Genomic DNA, 14,939 nt, shown 5'->3' with positions numbered 1-14,939 from the left:
TTTAGAACAGACTACCATTCTCCCAGGAGAGAACTTGTTCAGGATGAATCAAGGACTAGAACCGTCAGTGACTATCCTCAGTCCTAGTGAAGGCGTAACAATACCAGAACAGGCAGGGTAGTTAAACCTTGATTTGAAGATGGCTTTCCATCAGAATATGCACCACAAGGATCACTACAAGCAGCCGCTGGAGCATGGATTCATGACACAAAATGAAGTGACAAAATGAAGTGAAAACATTTTCTCACTTAATATTTTCCAAGCATGATTTATGACATCCAAGTCTTGAGTATCATGGATTTTTAACATTAATTATGACTTGTATCCAAAAAAAAAAGTGTGTTCTAGTAGAGACTGATTGCAATTATTAAACATATATATATTACCTATATTGTTTGAAATTGAGATAAAGACAATGTATATTAATGGGTATGAAGTAAATTTTGTATTGTATTTGAATTATTGTTATTACCCAAAATATATCCTTGGTCAATTTGACCCGAGGGATACCAGAAGGTCCCAAAAGTGAAGACCATACAAGGGTAAAATAAATTCACACGCACTTATCTCATCAGAGCTGGTTTCTATCTACAATATAAAGGTTTCATTGGATTCATTTGAACTGAAAAGAAGAAGTCGAGCAAGCCTAATCGAGTGTAATGTTCCCCAAATAATATGTACTCCTTTGTTTGAACATCCAAATGAATGGAGAGTCAAATACAAATAAGAACAAAGCATGCTCATGTAACAGGGTAAAGCTGTATCGGCTAGTAATCTTTGTATTTGGTGTGACACTGTGGTGGATTTTGCTGTGAGTGTGTCTGCAGTGATTGCATGGTGACGGGCTAACTGGAAACAGGTGTGCTGGATAGGTCGGCAACCAGCTTAATTACCCACACACACTCTCTCCTTCAGTCTCCCTCTGATCTTCCCTGTGACAGGTACCTGTGTGGATGTGGTCTGAGGTCTTAAGAAATTGTAAGTGAATGTATCTGGTGTTGAGTCTCCCTCTGATCTTCCCTGTGACAGGTGGCGTGTGGCGTAGGCTGGAGTCACTTTGGACGCTGGGTCAGGTTGGAACCTCAAGGGCTGAACAGAAGCGCTTTACAGCCACGAAGTGGAGTGCAGCAGCCTGCAGCAGTCGTAAGCAGCACAGCACACAGCGCCAGCAATGATGATACAGCCTTGACACCGAACCAGTACACCAACTGACCAGCAGATCCAGCCAGCCTGCCAGCCTGTGTGAGTGAAGCCCGGCCACTCACCAGGCCACACGGAGCCACGCTCTCAGCCACCTCCTCCAGACTGTTTTAATTACTTCCCCCATAGACTTGATTAGTTTTTATATATTTCTATAAATAGAAAGGACTCCTTTAAACCGTACCTTTTGTCTTGTGTTGCCTTGTCCACTTTCACTGGTTGGTCAAACAAAGAACACTTTACACTCACCCTCTCATTTGTTATTTATAATGTTGGAAGAATGAACAAATACAAAACAAGTGAACATGAAGCTGGTTCTACATGTGATGGGATGGAGCTATCCCTGTGCCTTCATACAGACACAGACTTGGTCAAGCTTCACTGTCATGGATCTTGAGTTTGGTGTTGCACAGTGTACTTTGCACGAACAGGGACCGACTTGGTCCCACAGCTTCCTCCGGTAAAAATATCTTCCTTTCTGTTTTCACTTTTCATCCGAGCTGAGTTTTGGCCAAGAGGGACAGTTTAAACACACTTTGCGAACTTATCTGTTCCACAACCATCTTTCTCCTCCCGCTGGAGCTGTCATCCTTCATAATGTTTATCTCACGACCAACACTAACTATTTATTGAGCGTGTCCTCTGTCCCTCTGCCTGGCGCTGACTGTGGCTGCTATTCAACTTCTCTTGTGGTCAATCTTTTAACACCAGTACACTCCTGCTGGTACTTTGGTCTCCAATTTTTTAGTGTCTAATTACTTTAGATACAGAACATTTTTGCCCACGCAATGGAGGGATACTCACTCTGGTCGGTGCAACCTCTACTTGAGCAGCATCTTGTTCATCTGTAGCCGGCAACATCAACACAACCTGAAAAGCGGCACAAGTGCTGGCTGAGAACACCGTCTTTAGCCTCTTTCACCTCTCCTCACCCGCACTATTGCTCTCTGCTGACCTCTCGCTCAATCCACTGCAGCCTGGAGAAGATGATCCTACAGGAGCATCTCAAAGCATCGCAGAGCATTTTTTCATCTAGTTGTAGACAACATGATCTCTGCCTCCTTCCACAGCAAACAGGGAGTTTACCCGGCTGAAAACGCAGAGCTATCACTGTCAACAATTACGGCAATTACATTAAATGTTACCTAGTGCCTTCGACATCCGAAACAGCCCAGGATTTGATGACCAAAAATGGAAACTAGTAGTGTGGGTAACGAGGAGCAGGGTTGATAGGGTTAGGTCTATGGGGATCCTGGCAACAACAGCTGTTTGACACGAGGAGGTGACGGCAGTCGGAGAAGCAGCTACGGATACTCACCTCTCCTGTGTGGAAGATCACATTTTGATTATACTTGTCCTTTTTTTCCCTTGTTACTTTTTCTTTCCTTCCCTGTGCATCCAAGGTACAAAGTCAGATAGGCTTGTCTTTCCAACATGAAACTTAGTGTCCTTTTAAAATTTCATATTTCCATTTTGACCCCATAGTTCACTCGCCCCAGCCTCTCATAACCTGGAATAGGTATAAGCAGGTGTAGATCCAGATGGGATTCTTGAAGTTGCTGTACTACAACATCTTCCATAATTCCAAAAAGAATAGATGAAATCTTGGTTGTGTATCTGTTATTCATTGTTTATGTCTCAGGCTGTCACGATATCAGATATTCACTACTACTATTATCATGGCCAAAAGAATTCATGATAAAAACGTTATCGCAATATCCAAAGAACATTTTGAGAAGCACCCCCCAACAAATAAATGTCAAATTTAACTGTTTTTTGTGCTTTTTGGCAAATGGTTTTATTGTTAATTGCCAGGAAAATTCTAATTATTACTTGGTTGCAAGTGTACATAATGGATGAAAATGGAAAATGACTGGATGAAGGATATTTTTGTCACCTGTAATGTATATCTATCTGAATAGAAGTTCAATTTGTATTAATTTTTTTATATGTATTCATTTATCCTTGCTTGTTTTCCCCTTCTGAAGAACTTTGATCAGTAAGTGAAAATGGATTGTGAAATGGAACTTTTGAGATTGAGATGTGTTTTAGTTATAGAATCCAGTGTGCTGAAACTCAATGACTCATGTAGATTTGTTATTATCAGTCATGGGTGTGTTGGAATAATGCTGATTTAATGAGACCTGACAAACAAAATCACAAAATTAAGACATCTTTTCTTTTGGTTTTTGTTTTAGATGACGGCATGTGTTTGTTCACTCTGATACCTGAAACGCTGTGTACCCATTTAAGGCAAGCAAAGAGCGACGGAGCCCTTTGGCTACAGAGCTAATGGAAAGCACATTGCTCATTTTGGAGATTGAGTGTAGAACCAATCTTTTTTCTGAAATAGTCCAGCAAACAGCAGAGAAGACGCAGACACTGGGTTTAAAATGGTACTGTAGGGCCATTTCAGTAGTAACACCTGTTAAGTGTTTTGCAATAACTTCCCTGTATCACCAGCAAAGCTCCGGCTGTTGGAGCGGAGCCTCAGTCACATAATTCATCTTGATTTAATCCAGATTTTCAATTTCAAAGAGATATTGTGTCATAATGTGTATTGCCTGCTCTGCACAGAGTGCCTGAATGTTCATGAGAGCTCTTAGAAAGACATCTCTCCAATAAGTGAGTGTACCCTGAAATAATAAACCAGTTCAACAAGATGTTCTACAACATTGAGGCATGAATGAGGTGCAGGTGCTGGCCACTTAGTACAGTTATTATCAGCATCTAAGTATTTTATTTATTTTATCAAGCTTGCCGACATAGAATAAGAAAAAGGAATGTGTGAACTGAAAGAGACTGTTGACATTACTGTGTTGGCTCCTTGAACCTGGCCACAATACCACAACGAACTCTGTAATTTTTAACTTGAACTTTTATACTTGAAATACATGTATGTACTATTCATGACACAAAACACTGAACTGTCGTCCTGCTGCTGCAGATGTTGCATACGCTCCCTGTGAATCACAGCTCCTACATTACAAATCCCAATGTCATCCCTGAATGTAAGTAATGGCTTCATAATGACTGGGAATGGAGGGCAGCAGGGGCGAGTCCTGTCTCCTTTCAACCTGTGGAGGGAAGTGGACCAATTGTGTGTTTATGTGAACCAGAGTAACGTCTCCAGTTTATGGCATTTGTCAATGTGGCAGCCAAAAGTGTGCACCTGAACACATGACAGCATCAACGGGTTTGCTGCCATTCAGCCACTAGAATGTGATTCATGTAGTTGGACACAGATGAGGCCCGGCACACAGTCGGGGGTCCCGTCTGTCCTAAAGGTGTCAGGGGGAAGGGCTTTCCCAGACTGTTGATTTAAAGTTGGACGTATGGGCCTTTCTGTAGCAGACATTTTGACTTGTCACAAAATCACACGTGTTGTTAAGTGTTCCAATAAGCTTTGATGGCGAGCCAGCATACATAATACCAGGACACTGAAACCAAAGCAGAAGCATATATAAATTAGACTTTTAAATATTCATGCATTAATGTGCAATAATTTTGATGTTTTAATGCAGCAGGTAAATGTGGAGCTAGATTAAAGGAGAAATCCGGTCATTTTTCACCCCATTTCCGTTGTCCCCAGGGTCATCCCGACTTATTAGAAGCAAAAAACCCGACAAAAATTGACGTTGCCTAGCCCGAGATCTGTACCTGCCTGGCAGCCTTCCAGACTCGCTCCAATGCTAACCCATTGGGGCAACTTTTATCTGCTTTCCTGGGCCTCAGAAAACAATTCCAAGACCTATGCAACACAGGTTGGGTCCGTACGAGACACCACGGCGCTCATTTAGCTCAAATAGTGTGGCAAAACGACATAAATATGTGTGTTTTAGCATGGAGTTACTCACCTCAAATCACCCTGTAGACATTAGCAGTAGATAGCCGAGCGCCTGTCGTCCCTCCCAGTCACCGCAGAAACGAAAACGTTTTCCTCGTAGTTATGAAAGTATAGTATTATATTATACTATAGTTTTGTAGTATAAAGAAACGATCGAGCAGTGCAGTCGTCATGTCCGTAATAAATCCATGAAGCTGTTATGTCCATATGTATGACAATGTTACAACATAGCAACGATAGCTTCAGCTAGTAACGTGCCGGGCGCTCGTCCGTCCCACTCACCGCAGAAACAAAAACGTTTTCCTCGTAGATTTTGTATCCATAAAGAAACGACCGAGCTATGCAGTCGTCATGTTCGTAATAAATCCATGAAGCTGTTATATCCATATGTATGACTATGTTACAACATAGTAACGACTGCTTACAGCTAAACAGCAGCCGGGAGCCAAAACAATGCAAGTCTCGCGCAAGTTCCCGTCTGCCGTCCTCACTCTGGAGCTGTTTTCAAGACAGTACAGTGACAAATCTTGGACAGTCGCGCGAGGGTCACTTTGATCTCACTCTGTTGATGAGAGACTGCAGTCTGCACATGCGACACGCGACTCCCACTCGTGCTGTCAACACAACTACCCTACTGAGACTGCGCGAGATTTGTTGTCACTGTAGTTATCTTACTATGTAGGCTATCTCTATTTACACTGTCATATGGACATGACGGCACTGCTCGATGGAAAGAAGTTTGTCACTGTATTGGCTTGAAAACAGCTCCAGAGTGAGGACGTCGGGAGACTTTTGGCTCCCGGCTACTGTTTAGCTGTAAGCAGTCGTTGCTATGTTGTAACATTGTCATACATATGGACATAACAGCTTCATGGATTTATTACAGACATGACGACTGCGCTGCTCGATTGTTTCTTTATAGATACAAAATCTATACAAGGAAAACGTTTTCGTTTCTGCGGTGACTGGGAGGGATGACAGGCGCTCGGCTATCTACTGCTAATGTCTACGGGGTGATTTGAGGTGAGTAACTCCATGCAAAAACACACATATTTATGTCGTTTTGCCACACTATTTGAGCTAAACAAGCGCCGTTGTGTCTCGTACGGACCCAACCTGTGTTGCATAGGTCTTGGAATTGTTTTCTGAGGCCCAGGAAAGCAGATAAAACGTGCCCCAATGGGTTAGCATTGGAGCGAGTCTGGAAGGCTGCCAGGCAGGTACAGATCTCGGGCTAGGCAACGTCAATTTTTGTCTGGTTTTTTGCTTCTAATAAGTCGGAATGACCTTGGGACAACGGAAATGGGGTCAAAAATGACCGGATTTCTCCTTTAAACTACTTCATATACAGCCGGTGTAGGCAGCAAAATGCAGGTTTTTGGTTGATAAAGAGTTAAGAACATTAGAAGTAATAAGTATAAGAATATTTACTTTATTTAAAGTTGTATAATGAGGCAATTAGTACAGGTTTGGGTAATTTCAATATTTGTGGACAGTTAAATTGATCCTTTATAGTTTATTTGTGGTACGTTATAGTGGACAGATGTATTTTTGTTTCATGTCATCTCATTGCATCTTTAATGTGTCACTCTCTCACGAGTGTGGTAGGTGTCATGTAATTTGTGGTCAGTCAGGACAAGCAGGGAGTGGAGCCATATTGTTTCTTTTTTACCTCTCCCCTTCTCTCTCATTATGTGTATAGGACACAAATTGTATTTCATTTTGTGACAATTTAATTGTTTCATATTTTTCCTGCTTTTTTTTTTTAAGTAAACATTCCAAGTCGACCTACTGGTCTCTGTGGATTATTTGGATGTTGACACAAGGAAGGTTGTTAAGAGTGTCAGACTTAGGCTTTACCTACAGCCAGGCAGCTTAATATTCATCATCAGTCGTTTATTAATTAATGTTTTATATGCATAATGTGAATCTGTAAAGTATCTAGCAATGTCAAATAAATGTAGTGGAGTAGAAGTATAAAATAGCAGAAAATGGAAATACTCAAGTAAAGTACCTCAAACTTGTAGAGTAGGCTACTTGAGTAAATGTACTGCTTCCACCACTGGGACCGATGGTGACCAGCCTCATGTGTTGAGTTTCCCCAGAAAAGAAGAACAGCTCAGTACATCAGACACAACCGTGTGAACGCTGCAAGATACCGTAGAGTGATGGGGACACTGCGAACACAACGATGTTACTGCCACCTACTGGAGAACTGTGCAACTTCACCCTTTTCTCCTTATGTGCTTGCAGCAGAAAGCATTAAACAATACCAAACAAAGACATTTTAATCGGTAAGAAAACAAATGTATTGATAAAATGTCTTTTAAATTCATTTGAGCATCATTTAGTGGCGTAGGAAGGCTTCACGGCGTACATGCACAAGATCAATGTATGACAAAACATAGAAAAGACTACATTCTTTTATACTTAAATTACACGTCAACAACACACAGCAGCAACACGACTCGTGTTTTCATTGAGAGTCGCTCGTGTTCTCCCTCTTGTGCACGCCCCGGATGTGTCTGCCCAGAGACTCCATCCACTTGAAGGACTTGCCACAGTATATGCAGGTGAAGTGTTTCCCCTCAGTGTGGATGGTCTGGTGTCTGTTCAGGGCGCTGGTGGTGATGAAGGACTTCCTGCAGATCTCGCACCTGTACGGCCTCTCGCCCGTGTGCGTCCTGATGTGAGCCGCCAGGTGGGAGCAGCTGCTGAAGCGCTTCTCGCAGACCGAGCAGCAGTAGTGCTTCTCCCGTCCCTCCTCGTCGTGGCCGCCCTGGTAGAGGTGGAAGGGCAGCACGGGCTCCTGCAGGCCGCCCTTCGGGCCGGGGGGAGACGAGATGAAGTCTTTCATGTCCGACTCGAGGCTGTCGAGCTGCTCCGCGTCATGGCCCATCCAGAAATGGTGGCTCGCCAGCTGCTCCTTCTTCACCTGCGAGGGCTCCGGGTGCTCCTGCTCCGCGCTGCTGCCCTCGTCCTCCTCACAATGCTGGGGCTCGGGAGACTCCGCCGCAGGGACGGACTCCTGGTGCTGCTCCTGCTGCTGAGGGGGAGGAGGATGGTGTTGGTGATGATGGGTGAGATGCTGCAACTGGGCTCCGAGGCAACTATCCAACCGAGGCTCTGGGTAGAACACAAAAAGATAAGATCACAACCAGGCAGCTCATCGAAAAGGATAATAATACACATATTTATGATGCGCGAGGTTTGGTCGCACGCGGCTTCCGTTCACACCGACCTGACTTAAGGAGCTTCAGCTGCATCCTGAGACGACCGATTTCTAAATCTTTGGAGCGAGAGATCTCCTCTCTGTACTCGACTATCGTCCTCTCGACAGCCCCGAAGATGTCCTCCGCCGCCGCCGCCAGTCTCTCGCTGAGGAACGCTTTCAGTGACTGCATCTCGGACGTTTGTACACGAATGAATCGCGTTTAGCTGCACGAGGAGACGTATTATAGCGAGTCCACGAACGTCACGCTCCGCTTGTAAACACGGACATGAGAGCGAGACACAGTGTTCAATGTGGGGAACTACCGCCCCCTGCTGGACCGGAGTGTAGCGGCAAGACCCCAGGCTGCAGAGAGTGGGAGGCGCCTCATTTCTTAATGCAATGTAGCACACAACAGTTGTGCCCTTAATTCAAAGGTACCATTATAAATGTTACACAATAATGTATACAGGGGCTGTAAATCAGCGAGTTTCCTCAAATGGAAAGTCTTACTTTATTTTAAAGGGGATACATCAGTCTTAGCTGATCTACTGAGGATATATATATATTTCATGAAATGTATTGGTGTCTGTAAGTCTTTGTGATAGCCTACTATAGAAGTATCTATATGTATGTTATTTTGTCTTCCTATTGTAGGCCTACCTATTGTGTTGTGTTCAATGGAAGTGGTGCAGTCCTGTGGGTGTTTCAACACAGTGAGAATATAAAGAAGACAAAGATGCTGGCATGGGCAAATATTTGGTTAAAAGTAACTGTTTGCTGAAGAAATTATGACATCTCACCTGAGCTCAGAGACAGTTTGGTTTAAGAGGTTAGAAACCAGCAGAAGAGTCAAAAATACATACATTCTATACTCAAGTAGAAGTAATGTATTTACCAAGTACTGATTCAAATTATTCACTCAAGTGAAAGTGAAAAAGTACAGGCTCTGAAATGTAACAAAAGTATCAAGTTAAAAAGTAAAAATATCCCTATGAAGATAATTTCTACTGGCTGTTTTTCTCATTTCACATTAAGAAAATGTTCTGAGAATGTGTAGAAAGTTTTAAAATGTATGGAGAAAAGTAAAAAGCTGTCGGAAAAATAAACATTCAAGCAAAGTTCATATACCTGAAAATCTATGTATTTGTACTATGTTACTTCCCACCTCTGGAAACAAGGCTAAAATCTGAGAGGCATGTATTTATACCCATACAAGACCTTATATGGGAATAAAGTCTTACAACAAACACAAAATGCGTTGACCAAAATACTCCATGTGCGTTGGGCTTTATTTTAACATTAGCTCTGTGTGCAGGTTTGTGATTCATCCCCCCGGATACATGGGTCGGTCACTGCTGTGTGGCTGATTTAGTTTAGTGACTGGCTAAAAATAGAAATTGAATGCTTCTCTCCATGGCATTGTCTGTAATTAGACAATCTCCTCCCCCCCAGAGAATACCACTATCATCTGCATATGACCACATGACAAGTTATGAAACCTATTGGCATTATGCACACAAGTAGCTATCCTGATAAGATATAGAGAATAAGGAAGGGACCAGGGATAAACCTCAAGAAAAACAAAACAGTCTCCAAACGGTTTATTATTATGTTTCCATACAGCCTTCCCACCCTTACACCCATCGGCCATGACACAATATGATGAACATGTAATGTCCCTCTGACCAAAACAGCCAATGAGAAAGCAGATCATGTACGTCTACTGGGAGGTTAAAGCCACAGAACATCATAATTACACAAAAGAGACATTGATATTACATTGACAAATAAAACAGATTGACAAAGAGCTGTGACACTGTATATGCAAAAAAAGTTGGTTAACTTTTCAAGTAAAGGCGCGGATTTCTCATCCACCTCGAGGTGTAACTAAGTCTTTGTAGTTTGAGCACTTGGTGTGGAAGTTAGTATGCACATAGACTATTCTCAGTGGTCTTACTCTTTTCAGTGCGGTACAGTGAGCGTGTCAACCTGTCCCTTTTCTTCATGATGAAATATACCAATAATTAAAAAGGAAAAGGAGGGAATGACATCATTACACAAATACTTTTGAATTAAAAAGGTGGACTAAGTGCTAAGCGTGAGGGATGATGGAACTGGATCGTGTCAATGGATCTGGCCTCTGATCTGGACGTTGTCACATCGCAGCTGCCCGGGTTTTTATGCCTTGGCGTTCATGATTTCGATAAACTCTGGCTTGAGGGCGGCGCCGCCGACAAGGAAACCATCAACATCCTTCTGGGAAGCAAGTTCTTTGCAGGTAGCACCGGTCACAGAGCCTGAGAAGAATAGATTCATGAGGAGAACGATAGGAGACCATCGCAATGAGAATATGGCATCTGGTCATGCTGACTGACCTCCATAGATGATCCTCACAGAGTTGGCTACAGCCTCAGACACGTTGGCCTTCAGCCACCCCCTCAGTTTGTCATGAACTTCCTGAGCCTGAGATATCATAGAGGACACGGACACATGATGACGAGTTATGGGTAAAGATTGCAGGAGTCCTTTTCAGTGGTTGCTTGTATTTACCTGCTGTGGGGAAGCAGTCTTGCCGGTGCCAATGGCCCACACAGGCTCATAAGCAAGCACGACCTTGCTCCAGTCCTTTACATTGTCTGAAAGAGACACGTGATAAGACTTGAGTTTTCTATTTCACAAGTTTTACGCCACACTCTAGATTGCACAAACTTTCCCTGGAATGTGTGTTTACACTATCTTGTTGAGTTGAGATCGTGTACCTGCGATGACCTTGGTCTGCGCAAAGACAACCTTCTCGGTGATGCCGGCCTCTCTCTCGTCCAACTTCTCGCCAATGCAGGCGATGACACTGAGGCCGTTCTCAAGCGCGTGGGCTGTCTTCTGACCAATGAGCTAAACACACACAGAATGGTGGGTTATTTGTGTATATGGATGCAACTCTTCCCATTTAGCACTCAGCAATCCAGAATTACCTCGTCACTCTCTCCGAAGACGTGGCGTCTCTCAGAGTGTCCCAGGATCACCCAGTTCACTCCACAGTCCTTGATCATCGCAGGGCTGAACACAGATATTCACACGAAATAACCATATTTGCTCCATTTAGAAACGCGTTATATGAAACTAACAAGATTTCATATATTTGTGATCTAAACAAATAATGGTTTTGCATGAAGTGGTTTTATCCATCCATCCATCTTTATTTGCTCGTTGTCTAACCCGGCGTATCTTCCTCTGATGGACACGCGACGTACCTGATCTCCCCAGTGAAGGCACCCTTGGAAACTTTGTAGCAGTTCTGAGCAGCAACGCCAAACTTGGCGTCCAGCTTAGACCTGGCGAAGTCCAGATAGATTGAAGGAGCGCCACACACCACATCTGTGAGCACAGAAGAAGAAAACAACAACTCTTGGTGAGGTATAAGAACGGACAGTTACTCGTGAAGCCAAATATCAAGATTTTTGACCAAAACTGCTCTGGAATTGATATTCCAAATGAAAACAAAAAAAGGGCCAATCATCCCCAAATAAAAAATTTAAAAAAAACACAGTACTGAATAATGCCATCGCTCTCAAGAAGACTGACAGGCCTCGAATAGACTACAGTATACATCACATGCAACAATTGGATCTAAGTGATTAGTGTTTTCAGATGCTGTCAAAGCCTTCTTCACATCAGTAATTCTTGTTGCAGCAATGCTAAAATCAAAAACACAAGCACCAGATGTGTCCATCCAAATAGTCTACATCAATATACTTGTGTACTACTACAGCTAATGAAATGTCAAATTGTATGATGAAATTCTCACAATAAATGGTGTTACTACAGCATTACAGTGGGCACAGGTCAATCAGAGTACAGTACATTCAAGACACTGACATTCAAAGTGTAACTATATCTTGAGGTTAGCAGTCTATATTAAACCTGTTAGCATTGGTTTGGTAAAGGTCAGTTATCCACAGCCAGGCCTCTGCATTAAAAGGTCTGAGTTCAGCCTCCTAAAGGTTGCCAGCATGGCTGCATTCTGCAGAGGTCAGATAAAAGTCATGAGGCAGATTTCAACGGGGTCAAATAAAAGAACCAGAGTCTAAATATCGAAAAGAAAAATCAGTCCAGGGGGAGGAAACAGCTGAACTTTGACTTTAAAAAGAGGCCGGAGGGGAAAGGTCTGCTCAAGTTTCACTCTGGTGCTGTTAGAGAGGGATTTTTAATGGAGCAAGGTCCAAGGCTGGTGAGCTCTGGGGAACAGGGACTGCTCCTGCGGCTGCTAACAGCACACTTGCTTTGTAGGAGGAGCACAACACTGCTCGATGACAGCAGAAGCAGGCCGAGACACAGTCAACGACTCCCTGCTTGTTTTAATTCTCTAGCACATCATGCAATGAAAGAAAAAAAAAACCCCGAGTAGTCTTAATAAAAACAGCAGCTGCCAGTCTGCAGGAAGCAGACGGCAACAAGGTCTGACGGTACTTCTGCTTTCAGGTCATACAGGGGAAATCGTAGACGAAACAAATGAGAAAATTCCGAGCTGTCAAACAACTCCTCGACACGAAACGAGACAAGGCAAGCTCACGTTTAGGCCGCGGTATGCCTATTCTCGTTAGTTTGCTGATTAAAGGGGACCGACGGTCAGCAAGCAGCCTCCATTGAATGCACCCTGCGCTGCCACAGCGAAGGCAGATCTGCTGGACTACGTGCTGCTGCCAACGCGCACACCCACCGACCAGACTGTAAACCCCATCCCAGCGACGATCCTCTGTATGCATGCATTTCTATCCACCAGGAACGTTGGGATAACTCGGTTATAAAATAAAAAACCTGAAAATACAGAGCCTACACTGAATGCAACTTTAAAAGGGCAGAAAACGAAGTCGAAGTAGATCTGTGATGCTAATGGTGTCATTGAATTATTGAACCGGACGAGCCATTTTGAGTCTGGGTGATTCGGTTTCGCACAGACAACAAGTAGCTGTCGTAAGTGAAAGTGTGGTGATAAACATAAAAAGTTGTCTAAAATAAATGTTTAAACGGAGATTGTTGGTCTAACGGCTGTAAGAAAAAACCCACGTACCGACATTGGGGTCCACCTTGGCTGCGTTCATGTTCTTCATGAGTTCCTCTAGGCTTTTCTTGTCGCCGTTCATCTTCCAGTTTCCACCGACGAAGAATTTCCTGGTCATGGTTGCAGTTTTCTGGGGTGTTTGCTGAGAATGAACACGGCACCGATGGCCTAATTGGGTCAGTCTTCTCTGGGGTAAGAGAGCGGACGTGAGACGGCAGCTCCGAGTATTTATGACCGCGGATACATTAGCCCCTCCCCTCTTGGTTTGTGGCGGCACGCCCGTGTGCGCCTGACGAAGAGCAAGATGTCGTGCTGCGTTCAAATGCCGTGTGTAAAACCCGCCCACACGAGTACTAACCCGTTAGGGCAAGTACACGGGAGCTGAGGAAAAACGAGTCTCACTGGCCATTTGGAAAACGCTGACACCAACAGTGAACAACTGTATAAACTCAAGCCTGTATGTAACAAAGTACTGTCGGCCTACTGAAGTGGAATACAGGATAAGCGGTAGACAATGGATGGATGGACATTCTTGTACTGCCACTTAATTATATCCATTTTATGCTAATTTACTTTTACGCCATTACATTTAAATGTTCAATTACAGTACAATTTACTCCACCACATACACACTTACATTACTGGTCAGTTTTTACAACAACACACACACACACACACACACACACACACACACACACACACACACACACACACACACACACACACACACACACACACACACACACACACACACAAAACACGATATTCATTATTCTACCCAGCAGTATAAATATCTAAAATTGGCTCCACATGGAAAAATATTACACCATTAAAATGCTCTTACATTAGTGATCACACTGATATACTATTCTATAATTATCACAGTAAAAGGAGCCATTCTGCATACATTAGTATTTGTAATCATTTAAGCACACTCTGTAGTTAATACTGTAGTTCTACATTTTGAATTCAGGACATTTACTTGTAATTGAGTATTTTTCTTTAGACCATGACATTTTACTTCAATAAAGGATCTGAGTACATCTTCCACCTCGACCTAATACATTTCTGTACCAGGGTTCTTGCTTACCCCTGTAAACGGAAGCTGTAAGAGAAACCCAATCTGGTTGATTAAAATGCCTATTTGTAATAACATTTAATTTACTTTGAATTGAATTATTACTAATGTAGGCCACGGGAATCTTTTCAAATGTGCAAGTATTCATTCAGATGTAATGTCTGTAATCGAAACATTTGGATTTGTCATCATTACTTTCTTTAACTAACCTCGATTACATACGCCATAGGGTGATCTGCGGCCGATAGGCAAAAAGACATGACGATCCACCGTTTGATTGGCTGATAAATGTCCAGCCCCCTTTGTAATTCCTGACCTAGATTGAAGATCTCTGATTGGAGGATATTCAGCCCTCTTTTGCATACCCACTCTGCACTGCGGTCAAAGAAAAATAAATATATGCGATTCTTACACGGATAATGTTTGACTTTTAGGGGTTTGTGGTGATGTTAGTCATAAATCAACTCAAATTATAATGCTGTCGTTGTAGTTTGTTTCTAATGTCTAAAACATTACACCATAGCAACAGGTCGTACATGTA

At 43.0% G+C, this 14,939-nt stretch overlaps 2 protein-coding genes across 2 annotated transcripts; both read right to left on the bottom strand.

The window, feature by feature from the left end:
• Window positions 1–7,066: 7,066 nt before the first annotated feature.
• Window positions 7,067–8,641, bottom strand: LOC311024065 (uncharacterized protein). The gene is made up of 2 exons (XM_084026261.1): window positions 8,289–8,641; window positions 7,067–8,173 (listed from the first exon to the last, which is right to left on the bottom strand). The coding sequence occupies exons 1-2, from the start codon at window positions 8,449–8,451 to the stop codon at window positions 7,524–7,526; spliced, it is 813 nt and encodes a 270-aa protein (XP_083882387.1). The 5' UTR covers window positions 8,452–8,641; the 3' UTR covers window positions 7,067–7,523.
• Window positions 8,642–9,847: 1,206 nt separating this feature from the next.
• Window positions 9,848–13,529, bottom strand: tpi1b (triosephosphate isomerase 1b). The gene is made up of 7 exons (XM_084027935.1): window positions 13,330–13,529; window positions 11,513–11,636; window positions 11,234–11,318; window positions 11,021–11,153; window positions 10,812–10,897; window positions 10,637–10,724; window positions 9,848–10,558 (listed from the first exon to the last, which is right to left on the bottom strand). The coding sequence occupies exons 1-7, from the start codon at window positions 13,436–13,438 to the stop codon at window positions 10,440–10,442; spliced, it is 744 nt and encodes a 247-aa protein (XP_083884061.1). The 5' UTR covers window positions 13,439–13,529; the 3' UTR covers window positions 9,848–10,439.
• Between the last annotated feature and the right edge of the window lie 1,410 nt (window positions 13,530–14,939).

Source organism: Eutrigla gurnardus (genome assembly GCF_963514095.1).
Source record: "Eutrigla gurnardus genome assembly, chromosome: 14".
In the NCBI taxonomy this organism is placed as follows: Eukaryota; Metazoa; Chordata; class Actinopteri; order Perciformes; family Triglidae; genus Eutrigla; species Eutrigla gurnardus.
The sequence above is the reverse complement of the archived record's forward strand: the minus strand, read 5'-3'. Positions and strand labels throughout refer to the sequence as shown.